This window comes from Labrus mixtus, chromosome 10, assembly GCF_963584025.1.
Source record: "Labrus mixtus chromosome 10, fLabMix1.1, whole genome shotgun sequence".
NCBI classification, from domain to species: Eukaryota; Metazoa; Chordata; class Actinopteri; order Labriformes; family Labridae; genus Labrus; species Labrus mixtus.
This window is the reverse complement of record NC_083621.1, coordinates 11,635,225-11,654,507: the sequence shown is the minus strand read 5'-3', so window position 1 is coordinate 11,654,507 and position 19,283 is coordinate 11,635,225. Positions and strand designations below refer to the sequence as shown.

General features: G+C 41.5%; 3 protein-coding genes across 3 annotated transcripts; 2 read left to right on the top strand and 1 right to left on the bottom strand.

The window, feature by feature from the left end:
• Window positions 1–69: 69 nt before the first annotated feature.
• tlr1 (toll-like receptor 1) lies at window positions 70–3,341 on the bottom strand. Its single transcript, XM_061048241.1, has 2 exons — window positions 3,140–3,341; window positions 70–2,489 (listed from the first exon to the last, which is right to left on the bottom strand). Exon 2 carries the CDS (start codon window positions 2,480–2,482, stop codon window positions 74–76), a length of 2,409 nt encoding a protein of 802 aa, XP_060904224.1. The 5' UTR covers window positions 2,483–2,489; window positions 3,140–3,341; the 3' UTR covers window positions 70–73.
• Window positions 3,342–4,579: 1,238 nt separating this feature from the next.
• On the top strand, window positions 4,580–10,319 carry klb (klotho beta). The gene is made up of 6 exons (XM_061048240.1): window positions 4,580–5,802; window positions 6,478–6,991; window positions 7,070–7,338; window positions 7,442–7,698; window positions 7,838–8,769; window positions 9,585–10,319. Exons 1-6 carry the CDS (start codon window positions 5,041–5,043, stop codon window positions 10,007–10,009), a joined length of 3,159 nt encoding a protein of 1,052 aa, XP_060904223.1. The 5' UTR covers window positions 4,580–5,040; the 3' UTR covers window positions 10,010–10,319.
• Window positions 10,320–11,852: 1,533 nt separating this feature from the next.
• Window positions 11,853–17,697, top strand: ube2ka (ubiquitin-conjugating enzyme E2Ka (UBC1 homolog, yeast)). The gene is made up of 7 exons (XM_061048239.1): window positions 11,853–12,222; window positions 12,867–12,960; window positions 13,145–13,203; window positions 13,311–13,393; window positions 13,788–13,887; window positions 16,191–16,319; window positions 16,408–17,697. Exons 1-7 carry the CDS (start codon window positions 12,160–12,162, stop codon window positions 16,480–16,482), a joined length of 603 nt encoding a protein of 200 aa, XP_060904222.1. The 5' UTR covers window positions 11,853–12,159; the 3' UTR covers window positions 16,483–17,697.
• The last annotated feature ends 1,586 nt before the right edge of the window (window positions 17,698–19,283 follow it).

The window sequence follows — 19,283 nt, the reverse complement described above, 5'->3', positions numbered from 1 at the left end:
TCCAGTGTTTCCTCTAGCACACACTCTTGTTTTCATTCATCTTCCCATTTCTGTATAATTCTGCTTCCCACAGTTATCCCTCTAGTTCTGTGACTGGTGCATTTGGCAGGTCCGCCTGTAGGGCAGCCCTAAGGTTAGCCCAGAACAGCCTGTGCTTAGCCCTATCCTGAGGCCACTCCAGGTATGTGTGCCGGCACATCATGGACTTCAGCTGGTAGTACTTTGATGGGATGAGGTATTGAGGAAGCGGCTCCAGCAGCACCAACACAATGCTCTCTGATCCCTGAACAAGGCGCTGGTGGCTGGCAAAGTACAGCTCATAATGGCACCACTCGCTCTTAACAAAGTGGGCAGACAACACGAACACGGAGCGTCGGCATTTCTCCACACAGGTGACGATGTTCTCAATAATTGTCTTTCCAGGAACAAAGTTTCTCTCATGATGGCAGATTCGAAGCCCCCCAGCTGGACCCTCAAGGTTGGGAAGAAGAAAATTGTGCACCCAATCTGCATCCTGCTGGCTGTAGGACACAAAAGCATGAAAGTCAATGCCCACCAGATCTTCAGGTCGAACTTGCCTTGTCCTGGCGCGATGTTTGGCTCTGGTCCACTGCCAGATCATGCGAATGTACCAGGGAACGTCCAAACAATGGCAGAGGGCCACAAATGTAATAATCAAAGCCACTGCTGGGAACAGGATGGTGGCAGCTAGAAGGCCTACGTTACAGGAGACCTCTAGGATCAAGATCTCTTTCAAGGTGGAGTTTCTAACGACCTCTGGATAGGTGCAGTAATAATCCAACGGCCAGCCCAGCAATTCAATTCCTGAGTGACTGTTCTTCTGTTCTGATTTGATTCCCAGTTTTATGAAATCCCTCAAAGCACAGGTGCAGGTGAATGGGTTTGAACCGACGTCCAGGGTTTTCAGTTTAGGGCAGCTCTCCAGCTTTCTCACTGATGGGGCGTGGAGGGAATTTAACCTCAGCAGAAGAGTATTTATTGAGGGGAAACCATTGCATGGCGGCAGGTCCCGCAGCCTGTTGAAATTCAGATTCAGAGATGAAAGGTTTGATAGTTCCGTGATGGATGATGGTATTACCGATATCTGGTTGTTCTGGAGATCCAGTGTCTCTGTTCCATTTGGAAGACATTTAAAAACAGAGTCTGTTAGTCCATTCGAGGAAAGAGTCATATTGGTGATGCTTGGTGGCCAGAAACATCTCTCCAAACCGTCGTATACCAGAGAGTTAAGGCTGAGATCCACTTCTCTCAGGGATGACATGTATTTCAAACGTTTGCTAATCACCTGAAGGCTCTTGAGATTGTTTCCTAGCAAATTCAGTCTCCTAATATTAACCAAATTCTCACAATCGACAGTTTGTTGACCCTCCACTCGGGAGAAGATCGAGTCAGAGAGAGCACAATAGGAGAAGTCCAGGTGGAGGAGGGGACTGTGTGACTTTGGACATGTCATGTGTATGATTGAAACTTCGATCATAGCTACACTCTCCACTGGCATGTTTATGAAATAGTTGTATACATCCTCCTGTGAAAAAAAAAAAGACGTCACTACCACCTGCCTGGCTGTGAAGGACTTCATTTGAGATGTCTTGGCCACAGCTGTTTCTTCATTAGGTAATTTGGATAGGATCACATCACAGAAGCTTAAATGATCAATAGATGTAGCCATAATTTCATTTATAGTGTCAGTTAAGTCACTCCAGGTGATTGACAAGTTGGTTAGATAAAGATGAGATGTGTGGATTTCTTCTCCCTCCTTGAACAGTTTAATAATATCTTGGTAGCCATCCAACAAATTCATCAACTCCACTTCAGGAAAGAACGACACAGCATCAGCTAACAGATCATGGTCCATTATTTGATATTTAGTAAAGGAAATCTGAAGCCTTTTGGTATGCGCTTGCCTCAGGCTTCCTGCTTCATATTTCAGCTCATCCTCCAGGGAAAGGGTCAGCGTATGTAGTTTCACTGCAGCAATGCTCTTGAAATCACCCATACAGATGTTCTTGGCTCCAATTGCAAATCTCTCCAGATTTACCAAGGCGATGAACTCACTCCCAAGTGTCATCGCGAGGAACTGGTTGGAGGTCAAATTAAGTACCTGGAGATTCTGAGTATAGAGCAGGTACCGCTGGCCTGACAGGTTCGTCAGCCTGTTGTGTGACAGGTCCAGCTCTTTCAGGAGTGGTGTGTCCAGGAACGTCTCTGTGTCAATCTCCTCCAAACTATTCCACGAGATGTTCAGGGACCTCAGGAGGGGTGTGTGTTTGAAGTCTCCATGGTGAAGGTGCTGTATGTGGTTGCATGAAAGGTCTAAAAACTCAACCGTCTGTGTCAGATCCTGTGGGACCGAGGAGAAGTTCTTGGATGAGCGGTCCACAAAGCTGTCAGGGAATGAAGCGCCCAGCTGGAGCCCCATAAACATGGCTCCCACCCAGAGGACAACCGCCAGGGGCTGCATTGTTTTTCTGGATAAAGTCAGAACATTGACAGCTTTATTATTTATGATACAATCTCTCAGATGTCAGTTAACTAACTAAACCTGAGGGTGAGGGAGAGGTTATGCAGCCTCTTACGAGCCAGAAAAAGTTCTTAAATTATTCCAACCTATATGTAGGTTAAATTGTTTGACAGGTCCCAAAGATGGGGATCATTTTAAATACATTATACACAGACGGGTAGCTTGTGAATTACCACCGACCTCTAAAGAAATGATTACTAAAGATTGCAAATTAAGATTTGATTATTCATTTGTAAACCGTGTTTTGACTTCTCAGTCTGAACTTATTAAATAGACAAAAACGATTATTGAATGTTTTCAGTGTAGTAAAGTAAAAAATAATAGCCTATTTACATTTAATTTGCAGTGCAATGGAAGAAGCAAACAAAAAAGTGCAGCTGTAGCTGAATAAATGTAGGCTATGTATAGTTACTTCCTACCATTGATCATTTTGGTGGCCATAATAAGAGTAACAAATAATTTTCACAAACAGTCTTTCTGCCTGTGTGTAGATCTCATTACTGTAGCCTATCATTTGAAATAAATCAAACAAAATCCTAAATAAATAAAGATAGCTCTAAAAACTTTCCTAATCCATATACGGTAAAATTCACTCACCTGTACTGAGGTCAGATGGATCTTTTCAGAAGTACTTTAAGTCTACAAAAAATTCCAGATTGAAAAAAGGTGATAAAATGCACCAATAGAGAAAAACAACAACAATTCAACGATAACCCTCAACCATGAAGACTGTCAGGCTTCATCGTTCCTCTCTAGTTAGTCTAACAACATTAGCAGATGTTACAGTAAAAGCAAAGCACTGACAGGATACCAACACGGAAAAGAAAGTAACTCTGTCCAGTTACATTATTATCGCTTCTACATCCTCTTTTCACTTCACTTTTTTTGTACACAACTGAGCTTTTTATAGGTAGGGATGTACTAGCTCTTGTCCTGTGAAAGTTACACAGTGTACTTCTGATTTATATGGAATTCCATTAAACCCAGTGTCATCAAAAAATACTTAAACTTACTGAAACAACAAATCTAATTTGATAGGGAAAAAAACCTTACCCAATCCCCCCAAACAATTAATCATTTCAAAAGTTTTTCTTTCGGTTGATTGTCTTTCAAAGAATTCCAATCCTATTTTCTCCATCATAATAAGAAGTTTCAGTTTGATTTAACAGATACAGCAAAAAAACAAAAAACATCTAAAGATTGATCCTTTCCCCACTGGCTCAAACGTTTACCTATGTTTTATATCAAGAACACTCTCTTGTATATTGATCTCTGTGATAGAGGTCCTCTTGTAAGGATGTCGTGAGTTGCATGAAGGACAGATTAGAAACGAATCGAATTGCTTATAGGCTGTTATCCTGTAGTATCATAGCGACCACACTGAGGTCAGTCAGGGTGGTGAATGTCCATTTCCCAACTCAATTAACTTAACCCACTAATGTTTTGAAGGAGGGTGTTTCAATTGCAACCACACTGTTTCCTCTAATCAGCTATAGACCCTGCCTTTGATGACTGAGGATGGAGAATGAGCTTATTCATGGGGTGTGACCTGTTTTAATGTGACTGAGAGGCTTAAATAAAAGACAGACACACAAACCCATGCAGCACACACACTTCCCTGCAATGTTTGTGTTCTAGCAGCACTTCTGTTTCCTCGGGGCGGAAAACATAACTCACCCGACAAGTGGAGCTAAATTCAATAAGCTGTTATTTGCTGGTGTCACTGTTCTCACCTGGTGATCAAATATAGGATTATCAATGTGGTCATTCTGTCCGTAAAACAACAGCTGTGCAAGTGCATTGTATTTTCTTTCCTTCTTTATAATATATATGTGCAAAGTTGAAAAAATAAATGAAATCTGTTCAAATGTGAATTGTGTTTTCATTCGACACTAAAAAAAAAACCCTGTATGTGTCCGCGGTGTGTACTCCCTCTAAATTATGGAGCCAAGATCAGAGTATGAGCTAATTATTGACACAAGAACCTTCTTTACAGCCACCAGCAGCATGTTTATAGCTGTGTGTGTATGTATTTGTTTGTGTGTGTCCTAACGGTAATAGTTCAGTAATATCATTTGTGTCATTTGAGTTTTTATATCTCTCTTTAATAGGGTGATATTTGGTATAATCCAGAGTACCTGATTGACCGTGTGGTGACAGTAATTTAACAAGAAACGTCTTAGAAGTATATATTGTGAAAGCGAGTGTGGACATAAGTCAACCTTTGAATGTGTGAACATTGTGCGGTAGGGAGGGGCTGAGTGGGAGCACGAGTACACTCAGGGAGAGATAGGGACGTCTGACCAGGTCATCAGATGAATTCTGCAGCACCTTAACGCTTCAGATGTTGTTGCTGTCTTGTTGGCTTTCTTCCTCAACCATCATGGATCTCTCAGATTCCCAAAAGAGGACTTATGATATTTACAACAGCATTTACTTTGGCTGAAATGAGCCACCATCTTCAAGTGAATTTCTGAAACAGGACAGACTCGGTCAGTATGCTGCACCACCAATCACCTCCTCGTCAGCTTCTATCCATCTGCCTCGTGTTTCTGGTGTGTGGTGTGAATAAAGCTGTTTGTTTGCTCGGAGGGGGCAGGAGGATTTGGCAGCAGCCCAAGCCGGAACCCTTCAACAAAGACCAGTCTTTCCTCCATGACACGTTCCCTTCAGGGTTCCTTTGGGGGACAGGAACGTCTGCCTTCCAGACTGAAGGAGCCTGGGATCAAGAGGGTAAAGGCCCATCCATCTGGGACCATTTCACCCACTCAACTGTTGGCACTGATTTGGCAACCGAAACTGCAAATGTGGCAAGTGACAGCTACACTCGCTGGGAAGAAGATGTGGAGGCACTGGAATATCTGGGAGTAATATCATACTCTTTCTCGCTCTCCTGGCCCAGACTTTTCCCTAATGGAGATGCAAAGAATCAGGCCAACCCAGCAGCTGTGGAGCATTACAGCCGCCTCATAGAGAAGCTTCTGGAAAAGAAAATTGAGCCCATTGTCACTCTTCATCACTGGGACCTGCCACAAGTCTTACAGGAACACTATGGTGGCTGGAGAAATGACACACTGGTGGGGCTGTTTGAGGAGTATGCTGCATTTTGTTTTCACACATTTGGGAGTCGTGTTAAGATCTGGCTCACAATGCATAACCCGTACCTGGTGGCCGTGCAGGGGTACGGGACAGGTGTGCATGCTCCTGGAGAAACAGGAGGTGCTGCTGGCTCGCTCATTGTGGCCCACAACCTGATCAGGGTGAGTAAGATAGAGACAATCAATTAAAATGAGTCTGCAGCTACATAAAGCCAGTATTCTGCAGGAAATGTTGCATTTCTGTTATGATGTAGAGTAAACTGTCTGTGAGCTTTGAACTTCTGCACCTATATCAGGTGATGATGGTCGATTCATGTTTGCATCCTTTAAACGATTTTTAGGTCACAAGACAGCAAAGCAAATGCAGATTTCACAAGTGCTCTGACATATACTGTATAGTTGAAACCAAAACAATTCATTAAAAAAAAGGAATAAGGATGTTTTACATTGTTAAATATAACAGGTGCAGCCTCAATGCTTCACTGTGACAGTTCGGTAAACAGAACACTTAAACAGACATTGAGGTCAGAGTCCACCACATCACCACTTCTGTGCTTGAGGGAAACAGTGTGTGACAGGAAGTCATGGAGATATGCATCATTGATAACCGCTTATGTTTATACCGCATAGCACAGGTGGTGTGTGTACAGCTCATACTGTGCAGATTGAGCAAACAGGAAGTCCCTGGTGGGTGCTTAATATACTTGTAATGACCCTTTAACCTCCACAATGGAAAATGCCTCATTTGTCTCTGCGTTTATTTCTTTGATCTGACCGTTTGATTGTGATTAAGTATTAGACTACACTGCATCATGAAACTGTGTCTGTGATTCTAAGGCCCACGCCAAAGCATGGCACACCTACAACACCCACTTCCGTCCAACTCAGAGGGGCCAAGTATCCATTGTTTTGGGAACTCACTGGGTTGAGCCTCAAAGAGGAAAATCCACAGTTGATAACATCGAGTTTTGCCAGCAGTCCATAGAGGCCGTCCTTGGCTGGTTTGCCAACCCCATCTTTGGTGATGGGGACTACCCACCCTCTTTGAAAATAAAACACGGGGCCCTCCTGCCTTCTTTCTCCCCCGAGGAGAAGCTCTGGGTGCAGAAAACAACTGACTTCTTTGCTTTGTCCTTTGGGCCCAACAACTTCCGTCTGGGCCGAGGCCTGGTGCAGTATGGGCAGACTGTTTCCCCGGACCTGAGGCGCATACTGGGCTGGATAAAGCTGGAGTATGGGGACCCGAGGGTGATGGTGGCAGAGGGAGGCTGGTTTTCTGAAAGCAGTGTGGGAAGAGAGGACACGGTAGCCATTTACTTGATGAAGAGGTTTATCAACCAGGTTCTGCAAGGTAATGAAGACGGTAATGAAAAGATGAGGTTCAGAAAACAAAAATTCTGCTTTTAAATTCTGTGTTTTTCTTTTAAAGCTATCAAGTTGGATGGTGTGAACGTGTTCAGCTACAGTGCCTGGTCATTAGTGGATGGATTTGAGTGGAATTATGGCTTCACTGTAAGACGTGGCCTTTTCTACATTGACTTCAGCCAGCTAAACCGAACAAGGACTCCAAAAACCTCTGCTCAGTACTACAAAAATGTCATCACTGACAACGGCTTTCCCAATGACAAAACCTCCAGAGAGTTACAAGGACGTTTCCCCTGTGAATTTCACTGGGGAATCGCTGACTCCACTTTACAGGTAAGAAAGAGAGACTACAATGAAATGTGAGAAGCAAACAAATGCCAAACTATCAGCTATATTGACTATGAAATTCATTTCCCCCCCCTGTGTGTTATCGTAGGTCCACTTCTACCCTTTCTCACCACAGTTTACTGACCCACATCTCTACCGCTGGAACCTTACCGGGGACAATTCATTGCATCCAGTCCCTGGTGTGACGATGCAGACCAAACCAGCCCAGTGCACTGACTACCTGGCTATTCGTGGTCATCTTAACCTGTTTGCGTCCACAGAGGCATCTCACTACCGCTTTGCCCTTAACTGGTCTCTGATATTACCCCAGGGAGACATTTCCAATGTGAACATGGAAGCTCTGAGGTGAGAAATAAAAAACATGGACTGTCACTTTTTCTCAGTTTCATTGTAATTGAAACATTTGAAGATATCTGATTTAGTCTCTCTTGAACCAATACTTGATTCTATAACCATTTTTTCAATTTGTTATTACATTTAAAAGGTACTACCGCTGTGTCCTCAAAGAGCTCAAGAAGCGGGACCTAAAGACTGTCCTAATCCTCTACTACCCCACACACAGAGCTCCAAATCTGGGCTTGCCTGGGCCTCTGCATGCCTCTGGTGGTTGGCTCAACTACAGCACAGTAGAGGCTTTTCAGGAATATGCAGCTCTGTGTTACCGGCAGCTTGGGTCCTGGGTTCCTTATTGGATCACCGTCAATGAGCCAAACAGACTGGTAGATGTTTATTCAGGTGAGAAAGAGAAGCACCAGGCAGCTCATCACCTGCTGCTGGCCCATGCAAAAGCATGGAGACTGTATGAGCGGGAGTTTTTAAGTCACCAAGGAGCAAAGGTGTCACTCGCTTTACATGCCGACTGGGCTGAAGCTGCAAACTCCTTCCTGGACTCACATTCAGCAGCTGCACAGAGATTCCTTTTGTTTGAAATTGGTCGCTTTTTAGACCCATTGCTGGGAACTAGAAATAAGGAGGAGCATCACAAGGGGGACTACCCACAAGAAATGAGGGCCTACCTGGAGGAGAGAGCCAGAGTGATGGGCCTCCCCGGATCTCCTCTTCCAAGTTTTACTGAGGCCGAAAGAGAGGAGCTGAGAGGGACGTTAAGTTTTATCGCACTGAATCATTTTACTACCCGTTTGGTCTCTCCATATCCGCACACACAAGCTAAAATTCCGCACAAACAACCCCCTGATCATGGCTGTTTGACCCTCTCTGATCCCACCTGGCCCTCCTCTGGTCTGGGGCAGGCTCTTGTACCCTGGGGCTTGAGGAAGATCCTGAATTGGGTGAGCCAGAGATATGGAGTGGCTCTGCCGATCATTGTCACAGCCAGTGGGGTGGATGACCAAGCTCCTGTTGAGGACAAACTCAGGCAACACTTTCTCAGGAGTTACCTGCAGGAGGCGCTTAAAGGTGGGACATTCAGATTCACATGATCACTCATCGATCTCACAATGTTTGAAACAAAGAAAGAGAGGTGTATTGAACAAATGCAGCTCCATATTTGTGTCATTTACATGTTCATCTAAGTTTCTTGATGGTAGCAGAATTGTTTTTCACTTTAGCTCCCATTTTTTTTAGGTGTTCAGAAACTGATACCACTATAAATACACCATTGACAATAACAAACACCACAGTGTGGAGCTATACATTTCTGTCAAGCCAGCAACAGTCAGTCTTTTTTTCCATTACACTGCTATCTGGAGGGCCAAAACTTAAGCCTAGGAATCACAAAATGAGTATCAGGATGAAAATATAGAATCAGAACATGTCTTAAATTTGACTCTATTGCCTAGTTTAACTGTGTGCACCAAACACCAATACAAAATAATGTGTGAAAACCTTCTTTGCGATAACCAATTCTGATTCTGATATGAAATGTTCCTCTGCAGTGAAGAATCGTTTGAACCATATATTTTCAGTGGGAACAAAATAGACCTCTGCACAGACATGTTGAGTGCACAGGCAATACAGGTTTTAATACTATGATGGATCCTGCTATAAAACTGGACTTAATGAGAAATCATGAAAATCATAAAAGAGAGATGAGTGAAGGGAAAACACATTTTACAGTAACAGTACTCAGAGTTCATACCTTGCATTTTATTGCCATAAGCTGACCTGTACTTGCACATACTGTACATGTGCTTTCTTTTTGCTTTCATTGCTTAAACTGTAGAAGGATTTATTGAGTCTTAAGTTGTACTTCTCTTTGTTTCTCACTGAAGCTCGCCAGTTAGATGGAGTAAACCTGCAGGGCTTCTTTGTGTGGAAACTGCAAGACCGACATGTCCCCCAGTTTGGCCTCTTCACCTCTAAGCAACACCACTCCAAAGCTAAAGCCTCCATCGCTGTCTACAGAGAAATCATCACCCAAGGAGGTTTCCCTGAGGATAACACCAAACAGACCTGCGGGCTGAGCGCGCTGCAGGAACCTTGCTCTGTTTGTGCGTGGATGTTCGAGAACAAAGCAATGCTGGTGTTTGGAGGCTGCCTCCTAATAACATCTGTTATGTTCATAGCACTTGTCATCTTTGTCATCATCACCAAAAGAAACCAAAGAGTCAGGGGGGTGAACAGAATAATCAAGAGGAGGGAAGGAGTCACTGTGTGCTCATGTCGGCCTGTTAAGTACAAACTGCAGCGACATTAACTGTTTGTGAAGCAGAACAAAAACATGGTGGATCATTGTTAGAGAAGATTATTGATTATCTATGACTGTTTCCTTTTAGTGATCAGTTTACAAACAGTTATTGTTCAGATTAAGCACCCACATCCGTTTAACTGTGATGAAAGGTTATTTAAATGAATGGGAACAAAAATTGTAAAAGCTATTATGTCAGCATGTTTCCACACATAAATGACCCTGAGCTGGCAATAGATTTACTGAATACAAAATACCCCTTCTTTTGAAGAACATATGTCAATATTGTGATTAGTGTATAATAAAGTTATTCAGTGAGGATTTGGCTAACATGTAGGCCTACTTCATGTAGATTTAAGTTAATAATATATGGTTGTTTGCACCAAAACAGCATTGAACTGTAACTGTGGTAAAAGTGGTTTCCAGATTATATCGCTCATGGTATGAATGCATGGATCCGCTTCGTTCTAACATGAAACATGTTTTTCCATTTCACTGTGTGCATCTTCTGTGACAATGATGCCCCCTAGCGTCACAGAACAAAAAAATAAAACATCGATGTCTTTAATTAAAAATTCAAAGACACCAAAAATTACAGATAATGATTATGTGTATTTGTTAAGGTAGTGTTGTGACTGTGTGCCATTGAAACAAGTTTACATAAAGAAGTCGACATCATTGTTGCAATGGTCTCAGTCTCCCAACATCTGGCTATATATATATATATATATATATATATATATATATATATATATAGTTGCTATATGTTCATTGTTTTTCCAAAGAGCTTGTCCTAGGATTTTGTGGCCACTTATTAGGAAAGGGTTTTCTTTTAACTAATCTTTGTCCTTACAAGACTTAAAAAACTGTGACTGATGAAGTAAGGAGACTGCAGCAATGGAAAGAAGGAAGCTGACTATTGATGTTTACATGACTGTCTGCATGTAAAACCTTTTAACCCCAGAACAGTTTTGTCCAACAAAATCTCAGAGCAGGGCTTTCATAGTCAGCGACTATGGGCGTCCCCCTTCGACAAAACTTGGAAAAGGGGCCACTTTAAAATTCATGATTTGCTCGAAAAGATTATGGAATTCTTTGATACCTTCTGGACGGCAGTAGCTCAGTCTGTAGGGACTTGGGTTGGGAATCGGAAGGTCGTCCGGAAATTGGTCTGGTAGCTCGAGAAGTGCCAGTCCACTTCCTGAGCACTGCCGAGGTGCCCTTGAGCAAGGCACCTAACCCCCCCACCAGCTCAGGAGCGCCCACTGTGGGCAGCCCCCTCACTCTGAGACCTCTCCATTAGTGCAGGTCCATAGGATCCTGTTTGTGCATGTGTGTGTATTTCAGCCTATGTTTGTGTAGCATGTTAACTAGACAGAGTGTAAAAACGAATTTCCCCTCGCGGGATCAATAAATTATTATTATGGATCCCGATTATGGTATTTAACCTCGTAAAAACTCTTCAATTTAATAATAATAAAAAAAGAAGCAGAATATTGCTTTTTGACACAAATCCAAAAATAAAAAATATATTTATTCGTGTCCCTTGGGAAGATGGGATAATTGTACATTTTTATTTAATTTATTATTTATTTAATTTATTTGATTTATTTAATTTATTGTTTATTTAATTTATCTAATTTATTTGATTTATTTAATTTATTATTAATTTATTTAATTTATTATTTATTTAATTTATCTAATTTATTTGATTTAATTTAATTTAACCTATTATATCTTGTTATGATAAGTGACGTAATAACAATAATACCGTAATAATAATGATACACTTTTGCTGTATGAACTGATCAGCCAATAGGAGAAGTCGTTTGGGATGGCAATACAGATCACGTGACCCCCCTCTCCGCCAGACTGCATGCAGTTTGGTATTAAAATGTTTCAGTACCATCAACCATTGTGATGGTATTTGAGATGATACATCCATGTTGAGCTTTTTTTCTTTAATGTATAAAACGTCGCATCAACGAGAGGGACCGACGGAAAACCGGTGAACAACGTCACAGCTTGTTGTGTTTTTTTCCCCCCCGGTTGTATCCTAAAAGTGCCGAGATACTGAAAGCAAAACAAGCTAGCCGACGATAGTCAGGTCGGACGGACGGCGACGAGGCCCCAAGTCGGACGGTAACACGGGGGAAACCATGGCCAACATCGCAGTTCAGAGGATCAAACGGGAATTCAAGGAGGTGATTAAAAGCGAAGAGGTAAGTTGTCACATGTGTCGTGTCATGAAACAGCTATACTTGTTTTTAATCTTTCTGTGTGAGTCTGAATGTGGATGACGCGTCGCTGTGCTCAGCTGACAGCTTTCTGAGCACCGAGCTGCTAGCTGTGGCTAACAGTGTCAGACATAACTATCAGGCTTCACAAAGAATTACCAGAGCTACGTGTGTGAATATAAACCATTGCGGGGAAAGTAAAGACAAGGGCGTTATTGTTGTTAGCCAGCAGTCTTAACAGGTTGCTGAAGAATTACAGGAAATAACTGAGTGTCGTATTGCTAACCTTGCTGACTCGCATACCTTCTTTGGTAACCAGGCTAGCTGTGTTAGCAGAGGTAGATGTGGGAGACCAGCATGAACTACTGAATAAATGCTGTCATATATCTCCCCCTGGGATATGCATTATTTTGCCTATCTTTCCAAGTTGTCTTAAGAGGGCTATTATATGTAGATGTGATGTGTGCAACAAGTGTAGGTCAACTTTTGGCAAATGCTGCGGGAGGGGGGGGGAGGTGTCAACTTTGCTGCATAGGCAGGTTTGAGTTTGACAGCAAGCTAGCTTAACACTTTTGCAGTCTGCCTGTGTACTGAAGTTAAAATGCTTATTTGCCTTTTGATCCTCGCAGACAAGCAAAAACCAGATAACGGTGGATTTGGTGGATGAGAACTTCACAGAACTCAAAGGGGAGATCGCAGGTCCGCCTGACACGCCATATGAAGGTGAGGAAGCTTCCTGTCTGCTTACCTGTATGCATGGTTGCACGACTTTGTTATTTGATAGTGAGTGTCACCGACACTATTTACAAGAGTTTGTAGTGCTTCCTTGTTAATGTTCTCCAACGATGTGGATCAGTTGTCCTTTTACTGCATGTTTGATAATTACGAAACCTCTCATTTCTTCCAGGCGGTAAATATCAACTAGAAATTAAAATTCCAGAGACGTATCCATTCAATCCACCCAAGGTAGAAATTTGTTTATTTTTAGTCACATTAATTTCCACAAAAACACGGATGTCAGAAGCTCTTCATTCTAATGATTTGATTTGCCTTATATTCATTAAATCTCTCAGGTGCGGTTTATCACAAAGATCTGGCATCCCAACATAAGCTCAGTCACAGGTGCGATATGCCTGGACATTCTCAAAGACCAGTGGTGAGTAAATGTGTGCCGGCATTCCTGACATACCTCACCCAACATACCTACACTCGTGTTTGATAGCAACACAGTCGTCTATGCAGTGATTTCAACTGTATTCCTGAGTCTACAGCTTGTGTGTATTGATCCATTATAAAACACATGTGCTATAAATCAAATCAATGACTAAGTCTGATGATAAACACACATGTCATTGTGTTATTAATCCCAAAATTTTAGAAGATGATTATTTTGTTCAGGCATGTGAACCTTACACTGTCCTCCTTAATACTGAACATAAAATCTCTCAAATGCAAAACTACAAATGGTGGAAACATGACTAAAGGAGTCCATGAGGAAAATGTAAATGTCTTTGTTGCTCCACTAAACAGTCCCCTGTGTGCTCTTGTAGGGCGGCAGCGATGACACTGAGGACGGTCCTCTTGTCACTACAAGCCTTATTGGCAGCTGCAGAACCAGATGATCCACAAGACGCTGTGGTAGCCAATCAGGTGGGTGCATCTTTGTTTATGTCTTGATTGTGGCTGCAGATGTTCAGTCATGATTGAACAGTAGAGCAACATACAAAGGTTGCCATCTGACACTAGATATCTACGCATGTGTTTTTTACAGTTCTATGATCTAGTCAAATGCTTTCAGGATGTGAAAACTTTAAAATACAATTAGTAACAAACATCTAATGACAGCGTTTAAGATACAGGAACTCTTCTAATGTAGGAATTAAAGAGGTTTAAGTAAATGACTGTTATAGACAAATTGTAATAGAATGACCAGTGAGTTCCTCCACCTGTATCATATCTACACCACTAATGCATAGACATGATAATACGCTCTGTAAGTACCAGTTCTAATAACTAAAGTACTGTAACATCATGACAGGTTGGATCAAAAATGTTACTCAGTTGTATCAGTATGATTTAGTACTTGCTCCTGCAGAAGCATACTCCTTCTTACATTTCGGCTGGAGGCTGGGTCTTGTTGATGGACTTCTGCAGAGCTGAAAATTATTTGGCAACTATTTGATAATCATTTGATAATTGTAGAAATGTGCTTCCTAAATGTTTTGTTTTGCTCCTGTTCCTGGCCGTATATAATTCTATTACCCTTTCTTTCAAAATATTAGATATTTTATGGAAAAATAACCAACAGATTATCTGCAAACAAATAAGTTGCATCTGCAGTCTGCTGTTTAAAATGAGAAGGTCCTCTCTTGTTTTTTTCTTCATTGACATGTATGCCTAAACAATGGTAATAGGACATACACATTGCAGTACCGTGATATCCATCTTACACAACTGGCTCCAACAGTGTAAGAGATGGGAGGGGCATGCAATTTTATTTAGAGTTAAATATTCTCCTTATATTGTGTTATTTGTCTTAAATAACATAAAATAGTGTGAAAATAGTTGAAAAATGTGAGCTCCCTCTTGAACTCGTATGTACAGTATCAGTCTGACTCACTTCTGCATGACTCTGAACTACCCTTAAATGCCTCAACATAGGTGACACATTTTTTTTGTGCTTCACACACTTACATGGTACACGTGAAGCAATATTCTTTGCAGAGTTTGTAAAGACATGTTGTGAAATATTGTGTGTAGGCAGTAAGTGTGGCTGTTTGCCCTACTCTATTGGACACATTGTAACACCTACATACTATCAGTTACTCACAGTGTAGTAACAGTCATCTGTAACCTATCAGCCCACAGCTTGATCAAACATACTCAAAGGAATAGAATAAGATTGGATAAGATACAGCATGGGGGGGGGGGGGGGGGGGTTATTTTATCAGCTGTATAGATTAGTTTCTAAGTTTGGAAAATGTTGTACCTTTCAGTATGCTTTAGCACCAGTGAAAACACTTCATGACCAATCAACTTTAACTCTATTTGATCAGTCTAGTTGTCGTTTTGCATCATAACTTTTATGAAATGAAGTAGCTCAGTTTAAATGCTTAAAGCTTTAGTTGCTAGAAAATCTACACCTGCATTTAGGCCTGCACATGGAATTGAATCACAATCACAATCTTGACCTTCCCACGATCAAACTTTATTCTGCTCAACTTGTTTCCCTTCAGTTCTCTTCTCTACATACACACACACACACACACACACACACAGACGCACCCAAACACACAGACGCACCCAAACACACAGACGCACTCAAACACACAGCCCAGAGGTGGTTTGCATCGGGGTGGGGATGTAGTTGCAGAGAGAATCACTCCAATGACTTTCATGTCATCTTACAGTAGGAGGCTGCTGTTGGATTATGTTTGGCAAATTGTTTGGGGCCGTTGCAGACCAAAAAAGCCAGGGTGGATTTTTTGTCCCAGTCCAGCCCTGGCAATAGTTGAGTAGCGGGATACATATTTTTAAAATATGCTATAAACAAACCGAAAAAATAGTACCTAAACTACCTATAATGAATAAATAATCAAGATCTCAATATTGATTAAAAATAAATCAGGATTATCATTCTGACCAAAAACTTGTAGCCATACCTACATTACATTTAAAGAATGAAAACCCAGCATGGAAAAAAGAAAGCTACGCAGCACTTGCTCTTTTCTTTGTCTCTCAATGTTGCATGAACCCCTAAAGTTTACTTAATTTACTAACTTTGTAGGAAATCTGTTTTGAAGCCACATATTTTTCAAAATGGTAAACATGGTCTTAAGTGCACTACTTTTCAGCTCGTAGGCCCATATGTCCCAGGGTATGTAAACAAAGCAGAAAAAACAATCTTTGTCAGACAGCGTAACTGTAGTTTTCCACTTTTGTTCATCCCACAGTACAAGCAGAACCCCGAGATGTTCAAACAGACAGCGAGGCTCTGGTCTCATGTTTACGCAGGCGCTCCTGTCTCCAGTCCGGAGTACACACGTAAAATAGACAAACTCTGTTCCATGGGCTTTGAAAAAGTAAGAATCTCTGAAATACTTTTGCCTATTTTCTGTAGAATTCTGCTGTAGAATTAAACTGATTGTGTGTTCCTTGTTTCTTTCCCAGAATGCAGTAATAGTGGCGTTGTCGTCAAAATCCTGGGACGTGGAGACAGCAACAGAGCTACTGCTCAGTAACTGAATCTTGACTCGGTCTTCATCTTTCTCTTGATCTCCCCCCCCCCCCCCCCCCCTCCCCCCCATCACAGATACACACCCTCTGTCCTCCAAATTTCCTGCAATTTCAAGTCGACTTATCCTCTTCTCACCTCCACAATTACCCCACCCCTGTTCCCTCCATCCCCTCTGTGTGGCATCTCTCCTCCCTGCATCATCTCTGCTGTACCACACTCTGTGTACCATACAATCTGTTGCTCTGTGAGCTCTTATCTTTGGTTTCTTTTGGTTCATTCAACATTCCACTCAGTGCTACAATCAGGTGTTTCACACACATCTTGCCCCCATTTAAAGCGAATTCCAGACTTTAGACCCCGCCCACACTAGCCAGCCCCCCTAGCTTTTGGGCTGCGTGCTAGAAACGGCTGTCAGTGACTTATCCTTGCCTATGCAGTGCATTAACTTTTCATTTCTGAAAACTTCAGCAGGGGAGAGTAAAGCCATTCTTGGAGGCTCTTTTGGACTTGGTCGTGATTTTAACACACTTTTTGGCTTGTTTTCTGAACAGAGTTTGAGCCAAGTCCTTGGCAAAGAACATTATTTTCTTTGTGTCTCCAGCTATCTTTTCTTCTAATTTATAAATAACAAACCATAAAAAGTAAAATGAGCTGTGAAGAAATATTTTAGGAAGCGTTGAGTCCTTTTTGTTATTCCCTTGCGGGGGTTTTTGGGGCGGATAAAGGAGTGCATTCATTGCACAGTTTCATTCAGACACAGATTAAGATGAGGCTCATTCCCAGTTCTGGAAACCAGCTCATAAAGTGTCCCCAAGGTGTTCACACAGAACACATGCAGATTTTTTGTTGGGCCATTCCCCCACATTAACTGTCAGATGACCACAAAGCTCTTGCAGCAAACTCCAGCGCCCATCCCCTCACCTTTTCTTCACACAGTTCTTTCATCTGTCCCTTTCCTCATATTTAGAAAACAAATATTTGTTTTGGCCTCCTGCAGGAATAAATCTCGATTCTTGTTTTTAAACAGAGAGAAAACAAAACAAAACAACCATGTCAGCAGTAACACAACCTGTCATATAAGTCTGGATGGAAATAGTTCATAACAAGTTTGAAAAATATTGCAGCATCTTAATGATGCCAATGGACAAATATGTCAAAATGATTCATCTGTAAATAAAGATATTAAAGTCTGTGTAAATTAAAACTATCTCTCCTTTCTGTGACCTGTCTTTACAGATCTGTGTGATTATTCTCAACTGGGATTTTTTCCCCCTCCAAGAAATACAACAAAAGGAAGAGACATTTTATGTTATTGTCTCAGTCAGGTGTAATGAGTTTAATCATGGTAACAATATTCATGGCGAGAGAATTTCTCTTCATAACAAGTGTGGTTTTGCATACATTTGAATAAAGACTAGGGAGAGGATGAATGGTCTAAGATCAACAGAAATTCAACCTACGGGGAATAAGATTGACCGTGAAAATGGAGCAAGAAGGCCAATTTAGAAGAGGAATGTGCGTGCAGGAGAACAGAAGAATAGATGATGTATATGTTGCAGGTCAGCTTTACTGTACAGTAGTACTTTGGACAGAAAAGGTAGTACTGCACTGCTGTTGCATAAGGTTTCTCTGTTTAGCAAACACACTTTCATACTGCATTTAGAGCCACTAAAAGAAGGTGACACAGGCGCAGCTCATAATGTTCACATCACCTTACAGTTGAGCACGCTGAGAATGAACAACAGACAGATGGCCTGCTTGATAGCATGGTGTGCTGGGCTGAACCTCTCCAAGAAACCCTGGCATTAATCTGAACACTGCATTCCAACCCGCATACACACACACACACACACACACACACACACATTTATGTTAACTAATTTACAGCTATGTTTAAATACAGGACCTTTGAAATGACTTCGTATTTGGCTGATCTGTTGCACCTGCCTCACAGTTAACGAGCCTCTGTGAGACAAAAGCTCGTTTTGTATCCCTCTACTGGATGTTGGCTTATACCTCTAGTTTGTCTTCCATCTGAAACTCCTCCAAGCATCCCGGTGCAGAGGACTGTTCTACACAGGGCAGGAAACATTAGACTACAAATTAAATCAAATGAACGTATTGTATCGTCATTAATGACTCCTCCACCGCATACCTTCTTGGATGCACTTTGTTCCAGCCATGCTACTATGGTTTTATTTTCATAGTCTGACAAAGAAGTCACACATGCTGCTGTTGGGAATTATTCAATGTGTGATGCAACAGTATGGTTAAAGTTGCTTTATTTCAAATGGTATATATTGATGTTACTAAGTTTCTTAATTATACTTCAGTACTATGCAACTGTTGTTGGGTAATATGTACAATGCACTGTACACCTATTGTTATTTATTTCTTCATAAATCCATAATTCCCCTTTCCATAGGTCATAGAGGGCCCAGAGAATGTAGATATACAGAGCAAGGAACAAGGGGAAAAGTTACCTGTGTTGTTTTTTTTAGCAACAGGTTAATCTGTTCTAAGCCTAGAAAAACATTGCTGTATTTAATAAAACTCAAGAAAATGATTGTACTTCCTCTAGGACTAAAACGTCAACTAAAAAATATCTTTATATTCAACTTTAACTACTTTTTAGGGAAGGTGCCTTAAGCTGGCTAAAATTGAAATTATTTTTTTCTGTCACTTTGTAATTAGGCTAACAGATAAGGTAAATTATCTTTTATTGATTTCCCTATCTAACACCTTAGACACAATAGGAACCAGGAGTTATTTACCCCTCCATCTTTTCTCCTCCTCCTCCTCCTACCAT

Excerpts from the sequence above, each read along its gene's own strand:
- tlr1 (XM_061048241.1), bottom strand. The coding sequence starts at position 2,482 with ATGCAGCCCCTGGCGGTTGTCCTCTGGGTGGGAGCCATGTTTATGGGG.
- klb (XM_061048240.1), top strand. The coding sequence starts at position 5,041 with ATGCTGCACCACCAATCACCTCCTCGTCAGCTTCTATCCATCTGCCTC. Across the intron at positions 5,803-6,477 it reads TGGCCCACAACCTGATCAGG|GCCCACGCCAAAGCATGGCA; the intron begins GTGAGTAAGATA and ends TGTGATTCTAAG. Across the intron at positions 7,699-7,837 it reads GTGAACATGGAAGCTCTGAG|GTACTACCGCTGTGTCCTCA; the intron begins GTGAGAAATAAA and ends TACATTTAAAAG.
- ube2ka (XM_061048239.1), top strand. The coding sequence starts at position 12,160 with ATGGCCAACATCGCAGTTCAGAGGATCAAACGGGAATTCAAGGAGGTG. Across the intron at positions 12,961-13,144 it reads GCCTGACACGCCATATGAAG|GCGGTAAATATCAACTAGAA; the intron begins GTGAGGAAGCTT and ends CATTTCTTCCAG. Across the intron at positions 16,320-16,407 it reads GTTCCATGGGCTTTGAAAAA|AATGCAGTAATAGTGGCGTT; the intron begins GTAAGAATCTCT and ends TTTCTTTCCCAG.